Here is a 25,655-nt window from a genome sequence, read left to right on the forward strand (position 1 = left end):
ACTTAAATATAAGACCTGCCACCATTGAAATCCTAGAAGAAAACACAAGAATAAAGCTCCTTGACATGAGTCTTGGTGGTGATGTCTGGATGTTACGCCTACAGCATAAGCAACAAAATCAAAAGTAAATGAGTGGGACTCCATCAAACTAAAAAGCTCTGCACAGCAAAATAAACCATTAACAAAGTGAAAAGAAAACCTATGGAAGGGGAAAAATATTTGCAAACCATATATCTGATAAGGGATTAATATCCGATATACATAAAGTACGCATACAACTCAGTAACAACAAACAAACAAACAAAAAAGAATTTAAATATGGGCAAAGGACCTGAATAGCCATTTCTCTGAAGAAGATACACCAAAAGCCAACAGGTACATGAAAAAATGCACACTACCTCAAGTCATCAGGAAAATGTAAATCAAAACCATAATGAGATATCACCTCACACCTGTTAGAATGGCCATCATCAAAAAGACAAGAGATAACAAAAGCTGGCAGGATGTTGACAAAAGGATCCCTCCTACACTGTTGGTAGGAATGTGAATTGGTGCAGCCACTGTGGAAAACAGAATCAAGGTTATTCAAAAAGTTAAAAATAGAACTACAGTATGATCTAGCAATCTCACTTCTGGGTGTGTATCCAAGGAAAATGAAAATACTAACTCAAAAATATATCTGTACCCCTATGTTCATAGCAGCATTATTTATAATAGCCAAGACATGGAGACAACCTAAGTGTCCATTGGTGGATGAATGGATAGATGAGTTGTGTATATGGGTGCCGTAGAACATCATTCAGCCATAAAAAATGTGGAACTCCTACCATTTGTGACAACATGGGTGGACTCTGGAGGCGTTATGCTAAGTGAAATGAGACAAAGGAAGACAAATACTGTCTGATCTCTCTTACATGTAGAATCTTAAAAAATAAATGTAAACAATTTAAAAACTCATAGAAAAAATCAGACTTGTGGTTACCAGAGATAGAGGGTGATGGGAAAATGGAGGAAGGTGGTCAAAGTGCACAGTTCCAATCCCAGGATCAATAATTACTAGGGCTGTGAGCAGAGCAGAGAACTACAGCTAAGGTGGTTGTATGTACGTCTAGGAAGTACAGGGAAGTTTCCAAATCCTAAGAGTTCATCACAAGAAAATGTTTTTTTTCTTTTCTCTTTCCTTCCTTTTCTTTTTATTGCATCTCTATGAGATGGTGGATGGTAGCTGAACCTATTGTGGTGATTATTTTATAGCAAAGGTAAATCAAACCACCATGCTGCCTACCTCAAAATGACACAGTGATGAATGTGAATTATTTCTCATTAAAACTGGGTTGGGGGAGCATTTTGTTCTGCTAGAGAGCCAAGGCAGTTGGTAAAATGCTGTTCATTTAAAAAGCCGCTATTATGGGGCGCCTGGGTGGCTCCGTCGTTAAGCGTCTGCCTTCGGCTCAGGTCATGATCCCGGGGTCCTGGGATCGAGCCCCGCATCGGGCTCCCTGCTCAGCGGGGAGTCTGCTTCTCCCTCTCCCACTCCCCCTGCTTGTGTTCCCTCTCTCGCTGTCTCTGTCTCTGTCAAATAAATAAATAAAATCTTTAAAATAAAAAAAAATAAAAAAATAAAAAGCCGCTATTATGAAGGATAAAAAGGCAGAACCAGGAGGGAAAGTGGAAGCAGATAGGATGGAAGCAATCATTTACCTGTGGACTCCTGACCACCAGAGGGACAGCTAGAAGGACAGGGGCGGACGTGGCTTGCAAAGACAGGAGCAGACTGAGGCTTTGCGGCATAAGCACAGAGCCAGAAGGGTAGCTCCCTGGAGTTGCTCCCCAAGAGTCAGTGAGCAAATCCCAGAAGGTGGATCTGGTACGTTTGAACAGTGGACAACAGAAGAGAACCTCAGCTGGGTCTTGTAAGATCAGAGTGAAAGTTGATTGTGAATAGTTAGAGACAGGCCAGCACTGAAGTAAGCTAGAATGTTGCTGAAAATAAAGACGAAACCATAGTTCATTGATCAATAAGATTGGTGTAAAAAAGTGCATGTTATGCTAAGTATTAGATTTCTTTAAAAACTGTTCCAAGTGGTATTTTCTGTGAAAGTTAAAATGTCATCTTAGCCAGTTAACATTTCCTGGTGATGACTATGTGTTATTCATTCGGGGGGACTTCACAATTTTTAGCTTCCTGAACTTTTGCAACTCTCCCCTTTCAAGAGGAAAGTGGGTTTGGAAAGTGGTGCGATTCCCGTGAGACTCCCGGGCAGAGGAGTGACAGGTTAGGGTTTGCACCCACAGGTCTCATTTGTTTCCATGTTAGTGTCTTTTAGGGACGATGTTGCTCGCATGTCTGTATTAAGATGAGAATCCACGTTTGTCTGTATGTAAAACCATTATTTTCCTAAAAATTTTATTTTCACAAGAATAAATCAAGCTGCAAGGGCTTTCTCGTGCTCTTCAAACGGAATGACATGCTCCCATAAATGGCGGGTATTGCCAGTAACCTAACCATGTTAGGTCATCATCAGTCTAGACTAAATAAAAATTGCTCCTTTCACAGAACTTTGGAAACAATCTTCAAACATCAAGTTCACTAACAACTGAATGGAACAATTGAACGAACAATTGGATAAATGATTCTGCTTATTAGCTGTGAGATATGGTTAAGTTCTTTAAAACCAGATGGATGCTGCCCAATATGGTAGACACTGCAACAGGTAGCTATTTAAACTTAAATTAATTAAAATTAAATGCAGTGATGAATTCAGCTCCTCAGTTGCATGAGCCGTGTTTCAGGGGCTCAATAGCCACATCTAGCCTGTGGCTGCCATGGACAGTGCAGAAAGTTCTCTTGGACAGCACAGCTCTCTTCAAAAAATCCCAAATCTGTGACCTGTTCTGAAGCTCAGCTCCCTGTCTAGTCAGGTCTGAGAGTTCCAGTGACAACTATCAGAGCTCCCTTTGGGACAACATAAAATGATGCATGTAAAGTCCTTTGCAAATTGTAAAATGCTATACTCAGAGGGGGTTGTGGTTTTGTTTTTTTAATTATTGCAGTGTTGTAAAATCACATAGTCTTTGAGATAACCAAAACTTTGGCCCTTGGATCTTCTAATCATGTTGTCATTTTCAGAAGTTATGCTATATATCTTGAAGCCCACATTTATACTTTGTTCTTCTTTTTTTTAACAAAGATTTTATTCATTTATGTGACAGAGAGAGACACAGCGAGAGAGAGGGAACACAAGCAGGGGGAGCGGGAGAGGGAGAAACAGGCTTCCTGCGGAGCAGGGAGCCCGATGTGGAGCTGGATCCCCGGACCCTGGGATCACGACCTGAGCCAAAGGCAGATGCTTAATGACTGAGCCACCCAGGTGCCCCTATACTTTGTTCTTTAAGACTGAAGTACATCTACATTCTGTACTATTGACGATTTCTTTTAACGTGAAAGGTACCATCATATATATTATATACATATAATATATATGTGTGTGTGTATGAAAATCATTATTTTACTGTAAGGACTTTATCTAGAAATTAATAGGGGAAAACTGCAAGTACGTACAAGCTGATAAAAGTCCTAATCTTTTACCCTGTTAGAAAGTGGTTATTGTAGATCACAGAGAAGGTGAATGAGTAACAACCCCCATGGTGCTTCATGGCGTCAGTGATAACCAGGTCCATTAACGCACAGCGACCTTAATGACTTGTGTGCCTCTCACGCAGAGGAGAGAGAGAAGGGGACTTCTTGGTACAGACTGCTTTTCCTGTGCCTCGATTGGTTTCTTTTAGGGAACTACGAATCTACGTGTCCACTGACGGTTGACACCTTTAATCAGCATGATGGAAAGAAGCCTGAAGAATGTTCTTGTGGTTTCTTTTGGATTTCTGCTTCTCTTTACAGCCTATGGAGGTCTGCAGAGTCTGCAGGTAAGTGAGAACACTTGTGTGTGAACGTCTGTCTCTTGGCCTTCAAGAATCCCCATGGTCATAGAAGACGAGGAACATAGGATTTCTTATTAACAAATTCACCCCCCAAATCCTCTCAAACAGTGGTTTCTATATGCGAGCTTGCAACGTGCAGCCTCACCCACGCCAGCAGGATTGCACAGCAGAGAGTGTGTGCTTGACCCTTGGACAAGGGGTGTGGGTCTTGAGTTAGTGATGTGATAAGACATTCTTCACCTTTGGATAGTTAGAGACTCAGGATGAATCATGGTGAATTTTATGGTTTCATGACTTTGGCTTTGTGGTTGGGGTAGTAATGTGAATTTATCAAGTTTCACTAAATTATACAGATTCTAAGCCTCTTTAAGCAATACAGTGAATTTGGACAAAGTGGTCTCTATAAGTTTGACCCCATGGTATGGTACTCTTTCCTCCTTGGGCCTCTCTAAACAGCTGTTGCAGGGGTCACATGTGCCTGGGAGTAGATTTACTATATCTGTCCCCAGATAATTACTTTTTTTTTTTGAAGTGTATTTGGCATAGAGCAGACGGCTCCCCCCCCACCCTCACCCCCGGCCCCCCGCACACCCAGGTCCTCCCCAGTCTGCCTGGGCTCCTGGGAGTAGAAGCACCCACAGTCATTGCTGAGGCCCCTTCTTCCTTGGGAAGACCAAAGATGTTAGGGAACCAGACCTCCAACTCTGGCGTGGGGCAATCTCCCACTGCCCACTTCTCTGCCTTCTGTCCTAGCCCTGACCCAACATATTTCCTCGCTTGCTGATCCAGAATATGTAAACATGGTTTACCTGGGGCTGTCTCCATCAGTCAGGACTCACCTAAGCAAAAGAATGCAATGACATGGACAGAAGTGACCTTAGGCATGGCTGCGTCTCCACGATGTTGGGGGTACCTGCCTGTCCCTTTGGCTTTCATATGCTCGGCTTCATTCTCAGGCCTCCAGGGGGTGGTACAGACGGTCCCAGGTGTCTCCAGGGTCCCAGCCGTGATCCGAACTCACGCCGGGACCCAGGCGCCCACCTACAAGCGTCCCGCTGCTGCGGCCCTCTCACTCCTGTGGCTAATGGTCTCCTACTAGTCATTCAGATCTCCACTTGGATGTCCCTCCCTCCCCCTTCCCTGCTGCCTGGAACCAAAGTCTGGATGGGACACACCTGTGTGTACTCCCCTGGTGCTGTGGCAGGCTCTGCAGTAACCCCGTGAGTCCCTGATGCCTAAAGGATGGTCACTACTCCTTGACCATGTCCCCCTGACTAAGACAGTCCTCAACACACAGGAGGCAATCGATGGATAACTCTGTGCATGAAAGTCAGCGGTGCATGATAATCTCCAGCTTACCTCCCTTCCCAGGCTCTCCACGGGCTTAAAGATCCGACCCTACTCCACAGGACTGAGCCGGGACTCCTCATTTTGTATTGTGACAGGCTGCCCAGCCTCATCTCCCCAGAAGAGCTTCACGGCTCTGGACACAGCAGTTCAATGTTCCCTTCTGCCTCTCAGCTCAGGATGAGGCCCATGCAAACTCATCCCCCACATCTCCTGCCTCCCACACCTCCCCCCGCTTCCTCAGGTAACCCCCCCTATCCTCCAGATCTGATTTGGTCTTCACTCCTTCTAGAAGGTCTTCCTGACTGCACTGGGCTAGCTTCCCTTGCAGGACTCAGGCCAAGTTGCAATGACCTGTTCACTGGTGTTACTGACCCCTGTCAGCTCCTGTCCACTATGCACTCCTGGAGGGCAGTGGCTGTTGTAATTTCCTTTGGTTTTGCTAGAGCAGTGCACGGAGCCTCTCCTGGTAAGTGCTTAAGGATGTATTTGTTGGGTGAGTTGAGTGAATGTCCTACTTGCTTATGCGAGCAGGTCTTGCATAATTCAAGTTTCACATGCGCACGTCCTCATCCTCATACAGTATTCTGCAGGTCTGCTCTTCTATCACATGCAGACATAGGTGTTTGAACACCGACATTCACGTAGAAAAGAAATTTGCTTTTAAAATTTGATTCCCACTTTGGCTACTGAAATCTGTCTTCCTTTTCAGTGGTTTGCAGTCAGATTTCATTATAAGTGACCAATATACCTTGCTGATTTGCAGCAGCACTGTGTGTGGAGGAGAAATTCCATCGCACAGAAGTGCTGTATGCTTCTCATGAACATATGAGGAGCCGAGCTCAGTAACACAGAATTTCATACATTTGTATTAAGGAAACAAAAGGCTTGGGCTGAACCAACTCTCTCACTCCACACTCCTAGCAACCAGAGTCATAAGCGGAAATGCCCAGATAACCCCTAAGTCAGAGCAGAGTGCTCAATTTCCATCTTCCAACCAGATTACAGAATTTTCATGTCTAGCTGTGGTTACTTTCAGTTCCAAATAATCCACAAATACAGTATGTACCCGCTTTGGGCAAGGCATTGGGAGAGATTTGGGAAGAACAGAATATTTCCCATGTTGGGGGATCGTTGTCAGCTGGGGTGATGTCGCGGGTCACCAGGTGGTATGTGCTAGAAGTCAGGTGAAATTCTAGCATAGGATCAAAGCAGTGGTCTCTGTGGATGACGTTATCCTGGGGCCCTTGGAGACGCTTGATCTACACTTGAAGACTGGGAACCCTTTGGAGAGCAAGGACAAGGAAGGTCAGAGCACGTCGAGGGGTGGGGCAGGAAAGGAGAGAGAAAGAAGAGAGAATCTTGGAGTGGTGGGTGCTGTGCAGAGTCAGAACTCAGCCCAAGGGTTTGGGGTCCACAGTAGACAGAAGGACAGTGAGGAAGTGCCAGGGGGCTGCACCTGCACTCTGCAGGGTCCCTTGCCTCAGGACATTGTCTTGTCAGAAGGGGGACGAGCTAGGAAGGAATGTAAACAGTCCAGGCATTAAAGTACCGGCTTCCAGATCATCTATCTAGAGCTGTGCATATGAAAATACAAGGGGGAAAATCACACCCATTTCTCAGCCTTAAAGGGGAGGAATGCAAAGCTGTTCTATAGGCTGGAGCAGATGCCACAGGAGGCATGAGGCCCTCTGCCCCACCACGACCCCAGCACCAAGGGCCTCGGGTTTCCCCTCCCGAGGGAGCAGCTGACTCTCTGTTGGGACTGTGCTAGTTTCCCCCCACACTGCACCTGTTAGCTGGGGGTTGGGGAGGGCACCCGCCAGGGAAAGCCTGTTGCTGATGGTCTCAGGAAACTAGTGCTGACCTAGAGCTCTTTCCCCTCGGCCATGGCCCCTCTGACCAGGGTGGTTTTGTCCCCCACAGAGCAGCCTGTACAGTGAGGAAGGCCTGGGGGTGATGGCGCTCAGCACGCTGTACGGTGGGGTGCTCCTGTCTTCCATGTTCCTCCCACCACTCCTGATTAAGAAGTTTGGCTGCAAGCGGACCATCGTCATCTCCATGTGCTGCTACGTGGCCTTCTCCCTGGGCAACTTCTACGCCAGCTGGTACATTCCGCACAACTCCCGCCCTGCTTCCGGGTCAGGCCTCAGGTTCAGCTGCCTGATGACGCCCCACTGCATCCACTTTAACATGAGTGCTGTTTCCTGAAATTCCTCTCTGCTCCTGGACAGGATAATGTGGAGGTTTTCTTCCCATTTTTTCCCATCAAGATGTCTCTGTCCCTTTTGCTGGGCCCATCTCCTCCCACCAGTTCCTAGCCGTGACCTTCCCTCACGTCTGTTGTGGGCCTTGAGCTTCCCTCCCTGCCCCAGGGCACTTTTGTGGCCCCAGGAATGAGAGCTAGACCCTAAGATGTCCAGGGTGAATTTCAGGGGATTTAGCAGAATGTGACCAATGGACCATGGGTCCCACCGTACCTTCACCCCATCACAGAAAGTGAACATGGCAGAACTGGAGCTGGTTCAGGGGCCCAGCCTGAGTCCTGCTTACTCCCTGATTAAGAGGGATCCCCCGGGACCACGCTCTAAGAGCACCGGGCCCCGCGCTCTCATTCCCAAGAACACACCTGTCAAACATCTCTTTGGAGGGATGGCCGTTGTCATCCAGGACGTAATGATTATGGTGACTTCACATTCTTCTTTTTATTACTGCCATAGAGTTTTCATACAGAGTCCTCAATGGAGAGGGTAAATCAATCAATCAATGTTTCAAAAATGAATAAATCATTTTAAACGTACAGCTGTTAGAAATACTCAAAAACCACCCAGCCTTACTTGTAATCTCAGCTCCTTGTAGTTGCTTTTCAAACACAAAGAAGTTCACTGGCAGTGAATTTCTCTCTTGCTAATGAACCTGAACCAGAAAGGGAACTGGGTTTGGTCATTTATCTGAGTCTGATGGATGGTGAATCCATCAACATAATAATGCTTATGATGCCCTAGGCGTGGAGCCTCCTTCTCCACAGAGGCAGGGAAGAACGGAGGAAGAGAGGCATTGTCTGTGTTTTATTTTACAGGTACACCTTGATTCCCACCTCCATACTGCTGGGTCTTGGAGCAGCCCCACTGTGGTCCGCTCAATGCACGTACCTCACCATCATGGGAAACACACAAGCAAAGAAGGTGGGAAAAGTTGGCAGAGATGTGGTGAACCAGTATTTTGGCATCTTCTTTCTCATATTCCAGTCATCCGGTGTGTGGGGCAACCTGATCTCATCCCTGGTGTTTGGCCAGACGCCCACCCAAGGTAAAAGGGCCTGCTCAGTGATGGCCCCTGAGAGGGGCCCTGATCCCATTCACACACATCTTTATTCCATGACTCGGTCAGGTGAACTACGCAAAGACATGGCTCTCAGCTGCCTGTGCCCCAGCCTCTCCTGGTTCCCAGCTGTTCTCCAGGACAGTCTGTGCAGGTCTGAGGGTCTGTCTTGTCCACAAGAGCCCCAGCCACTCTGACCCTGCCCTCCCAGGGGCAGGGGGAGCGCTTGCAGAGCACTGCCCGGCGGAAATGGAGGGCCACTGCCAGTGGAACTTGGGTTCATGGAGTCATCACTATCCTTTTAGACCAAGAACAGGCTCAACTGATTTATTGTCCCAAAAACTGATCCACTGTCCAGTGTCTTAAATGTTCCACGTAAGACCAGTTGTCCCTTAACTGACTTCAACATCCGATGGCTGATGTCTTAACTCACGTCTTTACCTGACCTTGCCCAGACATGGCTGTAAAGTGTGTACCAGTTTAATGTCTGCACCCTCTGATGTCTGAGGTTATTTAAACCAAGGGCAGAGGAAATAAATCTCTCCAATGCTCACAGGCAACCTTTATTCATGGGGTGGGGTGAGGGGGAAGGTCCTAACTCCTGACTCTTACCAGGATTATCCCTCCCTCTCTGTCCTGGACCTCCACCCTGCCATCCCCTATGAAGTCCCACCTTTGGGAGACTCCAAAACCCTCCTTCCCCTGTTTCTCATGTGATGTCATCACTTGCTAAGTGCATCTGAGGAAGGGAAACCATCGGGTGGATGGATACCCATTTTTACTCAATATTGCTTATCAAAGTCAGCAATAATACAACAGAAACTGGGATTAAGGTTCAGTCTCTACAACACGACTGGTGCGAAATGGAGTGAACAGCTTTGCTTTTAAAGACATTCAGGCAAGTGAGCTTAATTCTCCAAGCCATCCCCAGACTCAGACTCCGAGGAGTGAGGCATCCCGAGAGCCCTGCAAGTCTTCTCCGCCTCCCTCCAACCCGCCTCTCATTGTCTGTGCTGCAGATATCACCAGCCAGGTTCTATGTGATGAGATTTCTATTATGACAACTGTTCTTTCTCCCATGACATCTCCCCCCTCTCTCCAGAGACTCTGGCATGGTCTGAGAGTTGTTGATGGTGCACATTTTATTCTTTTAGCAGATAGGGAGACTAACACTCAGAAGAAGGAGGAAAGGACCTGCCCAAGGTCACGGAATGGCTTCAGATGAATCTGAAAGAGACCCCCCCATTTCTGACGCCTATTCTAATGCTAATGTACCTTATTTCTTCTTGATTAGTTTGGAAATGGCGAGCATTTTCCTTATGTCCAGAAAGTCATACAACAAGCAGCCAGCATTTATGGCACATTTGTCTAGTGTCTAAAATCATGCCTACAGATGTGTGCCCAAGAGGAAGTGTGTTTTGAGGTACTTGGTCACACAAGCCCACATCCCCTGACTTTGACCCATCGTGACTCTTGCCTGTGGGGTGTCCAGGCTCCTGTTAGCCACGTGCTTCATTCCTCATGCCCCTGGTCCTACCCATTTCCTGTGTTCTCATGTCACCTTTTTGCTTCTGATGGCACAGAGGCCATCCCAGAGGAGCAGCTCCTGTCTTGTGGGGCCAGTGACTGCCTGATGGCCGCAGCGTCCACCAACAGTACCCAGCGTCCCTCGCAGACACTCATCTACACCCTGCTGGGCATCTACACGGGTACGTGCTCACAGAGGGCAGAACCCCAGGGAAAGCAAACCTAACTCTTTCCTGTGTTGAAAAACAGTATCTTCCCAAAGTGTAAATATTCCTGCAAAATGTGTTCAGCTGGGTTGTACTCAGGTATTTTTCATATGAAATCAAATACAGCAGAACAGGGCTGTCTAACAGTTTCCTGTGATGATAGAATCGTTTTTCTTTTGCAAAGTTCAACACAGTAGCCAGTGGCCATGTGTGCTTATTTATATTTTTAACTAAATTAAAAATACTGTTCCAAAGTTACAACGGTGGGGATTGTTGGTCTCAAGGAATAGCCCAGGCCATGGAAATGCATTTTCTGCATCCTCAGCCCCCTGCATGCGGTTTCCCCATGGGTGCCTTCACCAGCTCTGCCCACAATTTGGGAGGGGGCTGGCTTTGTGAACCTGGTGGTCCCAGGAACGCCCGGCCAGCACGCCGCGGCAGGACGGGCATGGTGTCACATCAGGCTGGTGAGATGAAGCAAAGAGAAAAAATAATTCAAGTTCTCTTTAGAGGTTGACGGTCCTAAGCTATCGGACTAGAAACGGGGGCTGAAAACCATTCTGAGGGGTTTTCACTGCCTTTCAGAGAAGCGGGAAAAGCATCAGGCTCTTGGCTGATCTGTGGCTCCCAGAGCACTGTCATTAGTGTTGCCAGAGAGGGGAACCTGGCACAGGTACACAGACGGGTATCCCAAAACCAGGGAGGACTGAGAGGGCTTCTGGGTAAAGAGGAAAAGGAGTAAATACTAGCCCTCGATCCAAATAACACAGGGGTGCGTGGCGCGGAAAGAGGGGCAGTCACACCCGTGGGATTAGGAGGGCACAGATGTCCCTCTGGGGGAGTGAATAGTTGTCTTGAATGGAGTGTGTTTGCATAGTCAGCCCATGCACGTGGTTCAAAATGCACCCCCAGGGAGAGGGAAAGCCCCCACTGTCCCTCCTCCTGGCCGGCCCGGCCGAGACCACCCCCGGTGGGTCGTTCCTGGACCCAGCGGCCCGTGTGACAGCGCGCCTCACGCCCTTCCTCTCTGAACGCAAGCGGCTCCACTCGGGTCTTCCCTCAGCTGCTCCCCGTGGGGACTGCCCACCTTAGCATATAAAGAGCTGCTTCCTTCCTTGTCTTTCAACGAGCGGTATCCCCTCGTGTTCAGGATGCACCCAGTTCCCACCCGCCCTGTTGTGGGGAAACAATAAACATAAAGCTCAGCAAATGATAACCTCATAGGACTTCTGGTCCCGAGAAGGGAGACTGGCTCTTGCTGGCAGTTACCTGAGGGTGAGGACGAGGGAACAGTGGCGGTGAGGGGCGAGGAGGGCCCCGGCGTCTCGCAGGGTGTGTGGTGCAGGCCGGAGGCTCTGCTCAGGCTCGGCAGCCTCGCTTCACTTAAAGCAGGATTTGAAACCGATGCCCCAAAGGAGAGAAGGAGTAGCCGGCGGCTCCCAGCTCCTGTGAGCCCCCCAGCACCGGCCCTCTGTCTTCCCTCCAGGGAGCGGCGTCCTGGCGGTCCTGCTCATTGCTGCGTTTCTCGAACCCATCAAAGATGTTCAGCAGGAAAGTGAAGGAGAGAAGAAGTTACCTTTTTGGTCCACCCTGTTGTCCACCCTCAGGCTTCTTCGAGACAAGCGCCTGTGCCTCGTGGGGCTGCTGCCCCTGTACAGCGGATTCGAGCAAGCCTTCCTCACGGGCGACTACACCAGGGTACGAGAGAACTGCACGGGATGCACACACACCTGCGCATCTCGGGGCCCCTGCCCCGGGGCCGGATGGGGGGGCGCGGCTGCTGGGGCTGGAGAGTGGAGCTTTTGGTTCAGGAGCTCAGTGTCCAGGTCACTGCCCCCGTGCCCCCGGAGCTCAGCATCATCTCCAGGGACCAGTTCTCACTGGAGAGGCGTCTTCAGGGAAAGGGCCAAAGCTCTCCGGGAGCCATCGCCTGTAAGTCTTCCTTGTGTTAGGCCTGCCTGCAGCTCACGCTATGCCCTTCTTTGGGGAAAAACATGAAACCCACGAGGAACACTGGCATTCCTTCCCATGCTAGTTTTCCAATTACGCCTTTCGATCTGGAAACGGATTGGTTCTTGGGCACTGTCGCCCTGTCCCTCCCTAGATGCCTGCCTGCCATGTCGTGCATAGGGAAGTCCTCTCTGGGGGCAGGCCAGCAGAGAGACACCTGTCCCCCGGGGCTAGCGCAGCAGGAATGCGAGGCCAGACAGGGGTGGTAGAGAGCGGAGACCCCCTTTTCCAAAAAGTGCTGGTTGGGAGCTAGGGCGCCAAGGGGCCGGAGAGCCAGGACCAAGGCTGCTCCTCGAGGATTGCCCTTCCTTGACCAGGAAACTTCTCTTGCTTCGTGCCCACTGCAGCTCCCTCCCAGGTGGACGTGCCGAACTAGCCAGATGCCCAGTTAAATCTGAATTTCAGGTTAACCACAAATATCTTTTAGGACACATATGCTCCATGCAGGATGCGTGCGTCCTAGATTCTCTCTGGTCTCCCCCGCTCCTGGGACAGTCTTGATGGAGAGTCTTGGAGTTCCAAAGACTAAAGACAAAAATGACAAAACAGTCCTTCGGCATTTGGCCACGGCCCCTCCCATGGGCCTTGCTGTTGACCATGTCGCATGTGACCTCAGCCACGGCCCCCACCATCCCAAAGCAGCAGAGCTTCCTGTCCAACCCCTTGTCTGTGTGTCTGTCCTGATTCTGCCCGAGGACAGGAGTGGCGGGTGTGGGCGTGAGGGCGCGGGCTGCGGTAGCACGTGTTGTCCCAGGTCTAGGCTGAGGCCACTCTGTACCCCACCATCTGGTGCAGGAGCTCTCCTCTTTCTTCTTGTCTGCACAGAGATCTGTTCATTTTCTTCACAACTGTTTCCTTTCTATTAGGATTTTATTTGTGGAGCTGTTTTAGATTCATGGCAAAGTTGACAGAAGGTGCCTGCCCCCCGCCACATGCACAGCCTCCCCGTTATCAACATCCTGCCCAGAGGGTACATTTGTGCCAACCTGGGAACCTTCCATGATAGGTCATCATCGCCCACATTAGGGGTCTCTCCTGGTGCTTGAGTTCTGTGGGTACGGACACGTGTGTAAGGACACGCGTCCACCATTATGGTGTCACACCGAGAGGCTTTGCTGCCCTGAGAGTGCTCTGTGCTCCTCCTGTTCATCCCTCCCCACCCTCTGTCAACTTTGATTGTCAACGAGCAGAATAGGAAATGACCAACTCCGCCAGGAACTGCTCCAATGGGCTCCACGTAATTCCTAAGAACCCCACAACATACGGCAAAGGCTGCGTGGGGAGAATGGTGTGCAAGTGTCTGTCCTTGTTAGTGCCCACCCACCCTGGGCGTGTTCTCCTCCCCGGGGGGCGGGAGGCCTAGGTGAAGGTCCGGGCCAGCGCAGCACGTGGGCCATCCCACCGCAGAACGCGTGTCACCCATGATCCCTGACCCAGACTCGCCAGCGCACCTTGCGCGGCCGATAACCTCCCCTGTGCTTCCCCTGCAGTCCTACGTCACCTGCGCCCTGGGGATCCCCTTTGTCGGGTACGTGATGATCTGCTTCTCGGCCACCAACTCGCTGTGCTCCGTGCTGTACGGAAGGCTCTCCCAGCACACGGGCAGAATCGCTCTCTACGCGCTGGGTAGGCGGACCCGACGGCGCCCACGGGTGGGAATGGTGGCGGCTGGACGGCGGGGCTCGGACGGGGGCCGTGCTTGGCTCAGCCGGGGTGTGCTGGCTGAGTGTGCGCGGCAGGTGGGGAGGCTTCCTGTCCTCGCCTGGCGGGACAAGACTGCGTTCTAAGCACGACTCACCCATTGTGTCTCTCGGGAAGGGGAGAAGGAAGAAGCAGAGACCGCGTGGATAATGAGGGCATTGACGAGACTGTGACCCGGGCGCCCAGTCCAGGCTCCCGTGTCTGCAGCCGGGACACAGCAAGCAGGGGGAGCAATAAGCACTAGTCAGCGTCCACCAGAGGCCTCGGCATCTGCATAGGTTTTCCCCTTTCATCCTTCCAATCACCCTGTGGGTGGACACTGCCCACTTTACAGATGAGGAAATTCGGGAATGGAGGAGGGTGGCGAGGGGCCCCGGGGCACACAGCCACAGCGAATGCAGTAGGCAGCTCCCCTTTCTGCAACGTCACAAGCTGTTCCATGCTACATTGTAGTCATAGACGCCCCAGTGTCTGCAGGAATCATGAGGCCAGAACTCTTGACACTGGAGTAAAGTCAGGAGGAAGGAGCCTGGTGGTTTTGCCCACCTCTCTGCTCACATCAGCACCTGCTGGGGAGCCCAGCGACGTCCGCACGCCCCCAGCACTCACTGGGAGTCCAGCGCGCTACGACCCACCCCACCTTCCGCCACTCTGGGGTCCCCTCAGCGGGGGCACGATGACACTCCCTGCAAGGTGCAGGGGCTCGTCTCCCCAGCCCTGCCTGGACAGTGAGGGGCCGAAGATGAGCAGAGCGGCTCCCCCTGCCAGGTGCACCCTGCAGTGAGAGACTGTGAAGGGCACACTAGCCGGTCTGCCGGCACGTTCAGTGTCAAAGTCTAGCTGAAGAAGGCTGTTTGGTGTTTCCAGGAAATGTTTCCAGGAAACATTACTTATATGTTGAAGCAAACAAAGAGGTTCCCTGAGCGTCACCTGGTCCAAGCCTCCCCAGGGCTGCGCTCACTTCCTGCTGGCTTCTGCCCTCTGTGCCCACAGGCGCGGTCACCCACCTGTCTTGCATCATTGCCCTCTTGCTGTGGAAACCTCACCCCCACCAGCTGGCTGTGTTCTTCGTGTTTTCTGGCCTTTGGGGCGTGGCCGACGCTGTCTGGCAGACACAGAACAATGGTGAGTCTCCTCTCGGGGGTCCCTACCTAGGCCAGCGGGGGGGACACGTGGTGGGCAGAGGACACACCATCCTGGGGCCCCTGGGGGGAGGTGATGCGCCACGCAGCAAGCCTAGAGCAGGAGGCAAGCAGGGGGGCCAAGGGTGCTCCAGGTGCCTACTTGGATTTGAGCGTTTATTCAGACCCAGAACACAGAAGAAGAAAATCAGCCGCGGGTACAACTTTCTTCCCTAAGAATGGTGGCCCCCTCGTGGCTTTCTGTTTGAAGAGCGTCCCTGAGCAGTGACACGGCCCACATGCTAGATGCTGGAACCACGGGGCTGGAGAGGCCTTCTAGGTACCGTTGGCCCCGATGGGGAGAGAGGTGTGCAACCCCTGAGTAGAAGAGTAGGCAGGTCACTGGGACAGTGACCAAGCAAGGGGCACGGGGGCTGGGGTGCAGTTTTCTGGGGAACTGAGTTGGGGGCGGGAGGGGGCGGTCAGCGAGGGCTTGTCTGGAGGTCAGGCCTGAGTCGGGCCCCGGCTGGCTGTCCTCGGGCAGGGCTGCGGTGTGGGAGGCCGCAGCGTTGGGGGTGGGGGGGAGGGGGGCCTGGTGCCAGGAGGGGGCTGCAAGTCTGAGACCACGGTGCAGAGTCTGTGTCCCGAGAGGCCGCTTCCTGGTTCACAGAGCTGTCTTCTCGCTGTTCCTCACGTGGTGGGAGGGACAAGGGAGTGCTCGGGGCACCGCACATGAGGACACAGATCCAACTCATAAGGGCTCCGCCTTAAGACCCCCAGAGGCCCCGCCTCCTAACACCATCACCATGGGGTTAGGGTTCCCCCTGTGAATCTGGGGGACACAAGTGTTCTGGCTGCAGCAGATGGGACATGCCGAGGGACGGGCTGGGCCAGGGTGCTGGGGGTGAGGCGGAGAGCATGGGGGCCTGAGGGGGGCCCAGGCTGCCTGGGGAGGGCTCCAGCTTTGCTCAGCGTTGGTGCAAGCAGCAAGGGTCCAGGGGGACACGACAAGGTCAGCCCCGTCAGGTTATGGGGGGACAAGGGGCTGCGGGTTCACTTGGGGAACACAAAACAGAGCCGTCCGAGGCGGCGCGGCGCAGAGCAGGGGGCCAGGGGAAGCGGGTCCAGGCAGGATGCGCCCCGGCCAGCTGGCGGGCGGGGCATGTGGCTTTGGTCGGGGCGTGTGGCCTCGGTTGCAGAGTCCCCAGGGTGGGGGGACGAAGGGCAAACAAGCGGAGGCCGAGAGGGGACACTGCTGGGGGACTCGGCTCTGAGAGGTGGTTGTTTGTAGGGTTCACCACTCACCATGACTGCTTTAGATGCAGAGTCAGGGACCCCAGTGAGGACAGGGGAGATGGGGGGATGGGACCGGTAAAGGACAAGGTGGGGGCGCTGAATGAGGGCATGAGGACAAGGAATGGGGGGACAGAGCACAGAGGGGTCCCCCTTGGCCCGGAGGAGGGCTGCCCTTTTTCTGGGGACCAAGGGAAGGGAGTAGGAAGGAAGAAGCTCGGGAAGCCTTGTCACCACGGGGAGAGGAGTCAGCAGGGTTCCCACGGAGTGCCAGGCAGTGGCAACCGTGACAGACTGCGTTACCGAGCTACACGGGCAGCCGTGGGCACGGTGGACAGAGCCTGCCGGCCAGGCACGCTCTTCCCCATACGCGTGGGGCCGCAGAGCAGAGCGCCGATGCCAGGGCACTTGCACGGGCCGGGCTCTGAGGGCAGAACTGGGATTTGGGTGCAGGCCCAGAGCCCCTCCGTCCTGTTGGGCAGTCTCGGGAGCTGGCTGGGGGGGGGCGGTGAGCCTGTGTGGAGCTGCCTGGTGCCCCCGAGGCTCAGCCGCCCACAGAGCAGAGGACGAGAGGTGGTGACATGCCACCAGCGAGCTTACACAGGGCACAATGTGGGACAGAGGCTACCCGAGGTCGAACCAGATGATGGGGGTCTGTGTGGGGGACACAAGGCCCCATGGGGCTGGGCAATAAGATAGACCCGGGGAGGAGGGGCGGGTGGCCGCACAGGGGGTCGGAGGGCTGCTGGGCTGCCGGATCTAAGGCTTCTGGATGGGGTGCTGTGCATGGAGCGGTGCACTCCCGCTTCACGGGGGGCCACCTGCGGGAGGGACGTCCAGGTCACCATGCAGCGGTGCTCCAGGTGCACAGTGAGTGGCTGGAGCCTCAGAGCAGAGGTCCCGCGCAGGAGGCCAGCGAGCCCCGGTGGCGACCGGAGCGGGGGGCCTGATGTGGGAGTCTGCGGCAGCCGAGCGGTTGGGGTGTCTGGGGGGCGCCTGTGTCAGCCGTGGGTCACGCTCTCCATGGTGAGACGAGCCGTGGCTGAGGGGTGTCGAGGCGCCACCACTAGGAGGGAAGCCGGAGGCAGGGGGTGGGTGGCACGCATGCAAGGCCGCGGACCAAGGGCTTCCATTTGAGGACGTGACTGAGACTGACAGCCCTGAGTTTCCCACAGGCCCATCTCCAGCCTGGGATGGGAAGGGGGTGCCGGGGGCCCCAGGATTTGCTCCAAAGAGAGCCTCCTCCCCTCGTGACATCACCGGCCAGCCCCGCGCTGGGAAACATGTGGGGGCTGGAGAGTGGGTCAGGCCAATCCACAAACAGCACGAGGACCGGGGCCTGGCCACTGCCCCTGCCACCAAGGAGAAGCACACAGGACCTCGGCCACAGCGGCCTCGGTGTCCCTGCGGTGGCTCCTTCCTCACAAGCTGCACTGTGGCCAGCTCACAGAACAGTTGGAAAAACATCTTCGCACAAATCCGGTCTGCGGGATTCAGGCGTCCGGGCTTCATGGGCTCCCTACAGCCTCAGGGGTGCAGGTGGCTTTCATCAACTCCCGAAGCGGGTGACAGATGGGTGTGTGACTCCGAGCCGTGATGGAATGTGGTTGCAGTGGTCACAGAAACCCGCAGGGTCACTCCAGAGAAGTACCGATTCCACGAGGAGTGGTAATCGGAAAGACCTTAGCTTTTTGGGCAGTCCAGAACTGTAAAGCAGGGACAGGTCACGTCACCCGGGGAGCATCGGGAGAGAATTTCTTTCAGCCTCTGCGTGCAGGAGTGAGACGCCGTGCGTTCCCGGGTGCACACGCGCACCGTCTTGCCTCCCACAGCGTTAGCCGAGGCCGCTGAGCTCACGGACAATTTTAAAGCATTTACACATTAAAAGCCAGGCAGCAGACTGGGGTATGGGGTCACATAGTACCACATGCAGTAATCCTCTAGATGTTTCAGACGACTGCTGTGACCATGCCTGGCTTTCTTTCTCCCCAAGACGCAGGAATGATGATGGTTTTCACTGTCCTTTTCTTGCCGAGGACAGAAGAGCCTGGCAGGCAGAGCCTTGTCGAGGGTGTGCAGACGGGGTTAAGTGAGGTCCCGCAAACCCTGGGACGGTCGAGCACAGGGGGTGGCTGAAGAAAGACTCCCTGGAATAAGGGTACTAATTTAAAATGAATTATGTCTGTCTTTATGTGCCGACAAAAAGTAACTTTTTTCAAGGAAACATCGGTGTTGGGGGCAATTGTTCTTTCCATTATCTGAGCATTTCTTTTGGAGTCTAAGCTCGCAGTCATCCTCGCGGGGAGCCATGTTTTCATCCCTGAATCCCCTGCGGGCTGACTGTGCCGGGCTCCCAGCCACGTGGCGTGTCCACGGGCTCCTTGTATTCACAGAGACTGCAAATTTTGCGTAGCTCCCGCCACAGCCCCCAGGAGCAGCTCTCTCTCATTTTTGTTTTGTTTTGTTTTGTTTTTAAATACCGGGTTGGATTTGTCATCTTATTCCCCGGGAACGTGTGTCTCTCATTTGGGAGGACACGTGAGGGGGGCCATGCCCTTTCCAAATTAATGAGGCCGAATACGATTCGGTGCAACTTAACCCTCCTCTCTCCATTGCCTCTCAGTTCAGAGCCTGGCATGGAAGCACACCAGATGCCCGAGCACCCTGGCCCTCCGTCTTGGGGCAGCGTTGTGGAACCGCTGTTCCACGTTCCCACGGGGCTCGGGGCGCCGGCAGCCTTGGGAGCCACGGATCTGGGCCACGGGCTCCAGTCTGTTCATTTGCTCTGACAGTTTGGCAAAGAGGGGTGCCATTGCCATAGCAACCCTTGCATGCCAAGGCGCTGCGTTCGAGATTCAGAGTATCTGGTCTAAAAATGCTCGCTTGCCCTGCTAGCCGCCAGAGGGGCGGTCTCAGGCTGATACACACAGAAAATCTGCCTGTGTTACACGCTCAGTTCACTGAACCTGTCCTCTCCAAGTAAACAAGACTGCCCGATGACAAGTCCATCCCTCCTACGCAGACAGGGGTCAGCCTCTGGTCACTCCCACACGTGCCCTCCCGGAGAGGCCGAGGCTGGGAGCAAGCCTTCTTTTCTTTTTAAATAAACTTTTTATTTTGGAATAATTTGAGTTTACAGAAAAGTGGCAAAGACAGTACAGAGAGTTCCCATCTACCATTTTCTTAGTTTCCCCTAATGCTACTATCTTGCAAAACAGTGGTATGTTTGTCAAACCTAAGAAATTAATGTTGGTACATGACTCAACTAAACTTTAGACTTTATTTGGCTTTCTCCAGTTTTCCCACTTAGTGTTTCCCAGGGTCCCACCCAGGGTCCCCACTGCATTGAGTTGCCACATGTCCTTGGTCTGAGCTGTCACAGTTTCTCTTCCTTGTTGTTCATAACCTTGACACTTCTGAAGAATGCTGGTCAGGTATTGTAGCATGTCCCTAGTTTGGGGTTATCTGATGTTTCTCATGATTAGGCTGGAGTTATGGGCTTTGGGTAGAAAGGCCCCAGAGTGAAGTGCTCTTCTCATCACATCCATCACTGGCAATGTGAACCCTGACCCCTGGCCAGCCCGGTATCTGCCAGACCTCTCCAGAGCAGGGTTGCTGCTTTTCCCTTTCCATAGCCAATTTTGGGGAGCCAGTCACCACATCTAGCCAACAATCAAGGGGGAGATAATTAATCGCCACCTGCCAGAGGGGGAGTCTACAAAAATCATGTATAATTCCCTCATTGGGAATATTTGTCCCTTCTCCCAGTTTATTTAGTTATTTACTCAACCATTTGTCTTCATTACTATGGGCTCATGTACGTATTATGTCCTTTGGGTCACAGTCCAGTCGACGTTACTTGTTCTGTTGCTCTAACTGTTCCAGCTTTGGCCACCGGGATGTTCTGCCGGCGCCTGTGTCCTTCTTCTGGCCATCTATTTCTGCTTTAGTACTTCCCCACCTCCTGGTACTACAAACTATTCCAGATCCATCTCCTGGGACAGCACTAGCATCACCCATTTCCCCACGACCCTGGGTTCATTTGATTGAATAACAGCGATAGAAAATAAGATCTGAGTGCCGGGCATGCTCACTGCATCTGAGATCACAGGCTTCTGGGGCCAGATGGGGAAATGGATGTGTGCGTGCTGACCCACGTGCACGTATGTCTGTATGTCTGTATCTGCCTGTCTGTAGGGACATCAAGTGAGGATAAGTCCACACTGGGGTCCCCGACTCCCCTCCAGCACCACGGGTTCATTCTGGCCCTCCCCCTGCTGATCGGTGACTTCCCTCTCTGACAAGGAGAAACCCGGCTCCCACTGTGCGCGCCACATTGCTTATTTGTTCAAACCTAGTCTACATGTGAAATGACTTCAGAATTGTTGAAATATGACTTTACCTACTTTGTTTTCCTCTTGAATGTCTTTCCCCTCTGCCCACTATGTCCCTAAGTAACTGTTGGAATTTGACACAATTAATGTGTTGCTTTCTTTATGTTCGGATTAAAATAGGATCCAGATCATGAGTAATTTCCTGAAAAGCCCGACTCGGTAGTTTATAATCATCACAATCTAAATTTAATCTTGAAATCTAAAGCTGCCCAACTGTAGATCAAACACATTACTTTAAAATTAGTGTTGCCATATTTCTAGCATATTCATGGAATTGGGGTGTGTTTGCTCTGGTGCTGTACCTGTTAAGGGCACCCCAACTCCTGTTGGCCCCAGATCACAGAAACACCTCCCGCTCACAGTCATTGTGTTTCAAACATGGATCTTCCTCACTACCATCTCATGTTTGGATCCGGTTTCAATGTCACCCTCTAACAAAAGACAAGCGATCTTTATTTAGTGAGTTAGTTTGTATTTAAATTCCAGTTAGTTAACATACAGTGTTATATTAGTTTCAGGTGTACAATATAGTGATCCAGCATTTCTGTACATCACCCAGTGCTCATCGTAAGTGTACTCCTTCATCCTCATCACTTGTTTAAACCAGCGTCCCACCCTCGTCCCCTCTGGTCACCATCAGTACGTTCTCTATAGTTCAGAGGCTGTGTCTTGGTTTCTCTCTCTCTCTCTCTCTTTCTTTCTGTCTCTCTTTTTCCTTTTGCTCATTTGTTTTGCTTGTTAAGTTCCATGTATGAGTGAAATTATATGGCATTTGTCTTTCTCCAGCTGACTTATTTCAATTAACATTATACTCTCTAGCTCCATCCATGTTGTTGCAAATGGCAAGATTTCGGGGAAGCCTGGGTGGCTCAGTTGGCTAAGCATCCAACTTTTGATTTTAGCTCAGGTCATGATCTCAGGGTTATGAGATCGAGCCCCACATGGGGCTCTGCACTGGGTGTTGAGCCTGCTTGAGATTCTCTCTCTCCATCCTCTTCTGCCTCTCCCCTGCCCCCCAAAAATGGCAACATTTCATTCTTTTTTTATGGCTGAATCATATTCTATTGTATATAAACACCACCTCTTCATCCATTCATCAGTCAGTGGACATTTGGGCTGTTTCTATAATTTGGCTATTGTAAATAATGTTGCTATAAATATAGGGATGCATGTACCCCTTTGAATTAGTATTTTTGTACTATTTGGATAAATACCCCGTAGTGTAATTGTTGGATCCTAGGGTAGCTCTATTTTTAACTTTCTGAGGAGGCTCCACACTATTTTCCAGAGTGACTGCACCAGTTTGCATTCCCACCAATAGTGCACCAGGGTTCCCCTTTCCCTGCATCCTTGCCCACACCTGTTGTTTCCTGTGTTATTGATTTTAGCCATTCTGACGGGTGTGAGGTGGGATCTCATCGTGGCTTTGATTTGCATTTCCTGATGATGGGCATCTTTTCATGTATCTGTTGGCCATCTGTAGAAAGACAAGAAATCTTTAAAATAACCTTAGGAGTTACTAAATCCCAGATCTTGTTATTCGACTCTCATTGTGGGTGTACTTTCATCAAGGTGGCACTTTACAGCCTCAGACCACAAGGGCACCTTCTTCTGAGCCTTCCAAACAGCCCCTTGCTTTCCCAAGCACACGAATGTTGTTTATGATGTACATCTGGTCTTACATCTTTCTGACGGCCTCAACCTCCTGAGTTCTTCCCATGGTAGGCGAACAGCCGAGAAACCAAATGCCAAGAACCTTCTGAGTGCTGACATTTCCAGGCAGGGTTGCAGGAGACCTGGCTGCTGGCCTCAAACCAGTGCCAGAGAAGCTCCTCTTTCTTACATCCCTCCCCGGTGAAATGTAGGGAGGGGTAAAGGGGCAAAGGGTAAGAACACGATGAGAGCAGGCAAAGGAATGCGTGCGAACGTTCCATGTGGGCTCTCCCTCCCGTGCGGCCCAGCTTGCCGGACGGGCAGTCCTAGCAAAATCCCTACAACTTTCCAGACTCCAGCTGCCCCAGAAAGAACAGTCTCTGGTGCAGACGATGGCTGGTGCCCCTGAGGCTAAGGGCAGACGTAGGGCTTGCTGTTCATCTCCCCCCGCCCCGCCCCCAGGCTACAGGACCACACTGATATTTTGGTTTACCTGTTGGCTCATTCATGGGCAAACATGGCATCTTTGCCTGTGCTCTGCTCTGGCTGCAGATTCCCTCCCGGGGTGGGCTTCTGGGTAATAACTAGAAGGAGAGAAGACAGACAGCTCTCTTCATGGTCACCTGGCAGGATGTGGGCTTGGGGTTTTACCCGCTGGCTCCCTACTGACTTCAGGAAGTCACTGTCCATCCACTGGTCCACTTGGTCATTCAGTAAGTACTTTGGCTGACACCATGAAAGCACTGGAATTATTTCCGGTAAGAATGGGACACTTGGTGGGATGCATCGTGGAGAACCTGGCAGAAGAACCACAGGGGGGCCATCCCTGGAGAAGTCTGGCAAAGGGCACTTCCCACCAAGCCTGCCACGCACAAAGGCACAAGGCCCAGAAGCATGGTCAGTGGGCCCGAAGTAGGGGGGCATGCTCCACAGTGACAGGCGGTGCCCTGGAGTGACAAGGTCAGGTCACAGAGGGACCTGCCCCCATGAGGAGATGCTTGTTCTTCCCCAGAGCTGTGGGCGGGGTCGCCGAAGACTTCCCCGAGTGGGAGTGACATGACATATTTACACTTTGCAGAGATCATCCTAGTAGCAATGTGGGGAGTAACACGGAGCAGAGTAAGACAAGAAAGGAGGAAATAGGTCAGTATGGAGCAGACAAGACACAAGGCAGTGAACAGTCCAGGTGAGACAGGTGGGTCACATGGAGAGGAAATCCAAATGTTCGGAGTCCAAATCCACTAATGGGCTGTGGGCTTCTTGACAGCAGACGTCATGCCTTTTCACGTTTGCAAAACTCAGTGCTGTGCCTGCCATGTAGTAGGTGTAGACAGACAGCAGTGTAGACAGAGGGACAAGGGATCTGAATCCAGCTTGTGTGACATGTGGGAAAGACCCGGCTTTGTTTCTAGACTGAAGAGAAGGCAGTAAGAGAGAGAGTCAGGCTGACGGTGCAGGACAGGGGCTCCATGATGGGGTGAAGTCCTCGAAGGGACGGTAGCAGAGGGGGGGCCTCTGTGCACGGCCTTTTCTGGGCTACGGTGGGTGGAGTGCACAAGGAGAGGTGTCCTGGGTGAAGAGGCGATGCCATGGGCCAGAGGGGAGGGGAGGTGGCCCCGGGCAGCTCAGGACAACAGAGCAGGATGGGCCAGCGCTGGGCCTCAGCTTCCTAGCCCTTAACCCTATCTACACATCAGCCACCTCACTCAGCTCAGGAGATGGGGAGCTTCTGGTTCTCACCCAGGTATATCAAATCTTTTACCATCCTACAAACTGGAACAAAAATCATTAACTTTCATCTAGAAGCATTTACCAGACTGTACTATCCTGCTAGAGCTGTGTCAACAGAGTACAACAGATGGGCGGGTTAAACAACAGACATTTTTGTTTCTTACGATTCGGGGGGCTGGAAGTCCAAGACCCAGGGGTGGGCAGGCTGGCCTCTGCCGAGGCCTCGCTCCTTGGCATGTAGACGGCGGTCTTCTCCTTGTGCCCCCCACATGGTCGTCCCTATGTGCGTATCTGTGTCCTGACCCCCTCTCCTTATAAGGACACTAGTCGTGGGATGAGGGCCCTCTCTAATGACCTCATTTGCCTTAATCACCTCTTTAAATGCCCCGTCTCTGCAATACCGTCACAGCCTGAGGTCCTGGGGTTCGATTGGTTGTGTTTGTTTTTGCTTCTGGACTCCAGCGAAGGGCCAGGCCTCATCTGACACAGGCCAGGCCTCTAAGCTCTACTTCACTTTTCCACGTTCTCACTCCCCGAGTGATAGGCTCGACTAACTCCCTCCAGTGCTAACATTGCATGAGTTCCGAATTGTATGTATGATGGTTCTTCACTGCTAATGAACGTCTCCAGACGTCCATAATGCCCAACGGAAAATAATTCTGTCTTTTTAAGAAGGAAAGGTTCCTGACTTCATTGAGAAAATTGGTCAGTGGAAAAGCTGCACTGCTTTCAGGAATAATTGAAAAAAATCATTTGAGGTTTTGCATCAACATGTTCATGCCGTGTGTCCTCTGCAGTTCTTTACGGCATTCTGTTCGAGAAGAACAAGGAGGCTGCCTTTGCGAATTACCGCCTGTGGGAAGCGCTGGGGTTCGTCATTGCGTTTGGATACAGCACATTCTTGTGCGTCAACATCAAACTCTACATCCTCCTGGGAGTCCTGAGTCTGACCATGGTGGCGTATGGGGCTGTGGAGTACCTGGAGGCCAAGAACCTGGCCAGGCCAGCTGCCTCAGAACAGACAAAGCCAGCGGAGGGGGCGGAAGCAGAGACAGCCATGTGACGGGGTGTCACAGAGAGCTCTACCCAGCGGGCCTCAGGCTTTATAGCTGATTCTTCACAACGGTGTCAGCAGTATTTAGCTGTCCTGAAGACATAACATAGATATATTTTTTTGTAAAATTTTTTCCTATTCTAACAAGTTTTCAGTCCACCATGTGGAGATGGAGAGCATGCAGGAAGGAATCCATTCATGTCAGACACAAAGGAAGAAAGTTGAGTGCATCGTCAGCCAACGGCAAGTTGCTTAGGTAGAACCAAGAGCTCCCCCCTGTTGTACTCGTTGTTGTTGTTTGTAAGAATCGGAAGGATGTGAAAATAATCAGTCGGACACTCTAATTTTACAAATG

At 51.9% G+C, this 25,655-nt stretch overlaps 1 protein-coding gene across 1 annotated transcript; it reads left to right on the top strand.

The window, feature by feature from the left end:
• The first annotated feature begins 3,840 nt into the window (after positions 1–3,840).
• UNC93A (unc-93 homolog A) lies at positions 3,841–25,309 on the top strand. The gene is made up of 8 exons (XM_028103201.2): positions 3,841–3,927; positions 7,216–7,397; positions 8,369–8,598; positions 10,194–10,319; positions 11,830–12,041; positions 13,844–13,979; positions 15,048–15,179; positions 25,044–25,309. Exons 1-8 carry the CDS (start codon positions 3,841–3,843, stop codon positions 25,307–25,309), a joined length of 1,371 nt encoding a protein of 456 aa, XP_027959002.1.
• The last annotated feature ends 346 nt before the right edge of the window (positions 25,310–25,655 follow it).

The sequence above is a fragment of the Eumetopias jubatus genome, unplaced genomic scaffold (genome assembly GCF_037043125.1).
Source record: "Eumetopias jubatus isolate StellerSeaLion01/CBP00866 unplaced genomic scaffold, mEumJub1_p1.0 scaffold_6, whole genome shotgun sequence".
NCBI classification, from domain to species: domain Eukaryota; kingdom Metazoa; phylum Chordata; class Mammalia; order Carnivora; family Otariidae; genus Eumetopias; species Eumetopias jubatus.

Bases quoted from the DNA above. Each gene is read 5' to 3' on its own strand.
- UNC93A (XM_028103201.2), top strand. From the start codon at position 3,841: ATGGAAAGAAGCCTGAAGAATGTTCTTGTGGTTTCTTTTGGATTTCTG. The intron at 10,320-11,829 runs GTACGTGCTCAC...TCTTCCCTCCAG, and splicing joins CCTGCTGGGCATCTACACGG to GGAGCGGCGTCCTGGCGGTC. The intron at 12,042-13,843 runs GTACGAGAGAAC...CTTCCCCTGCAG, and splicing joins TCACGGGCGACTACACCAGG to TCCTACGTCACCTGCGCCCT.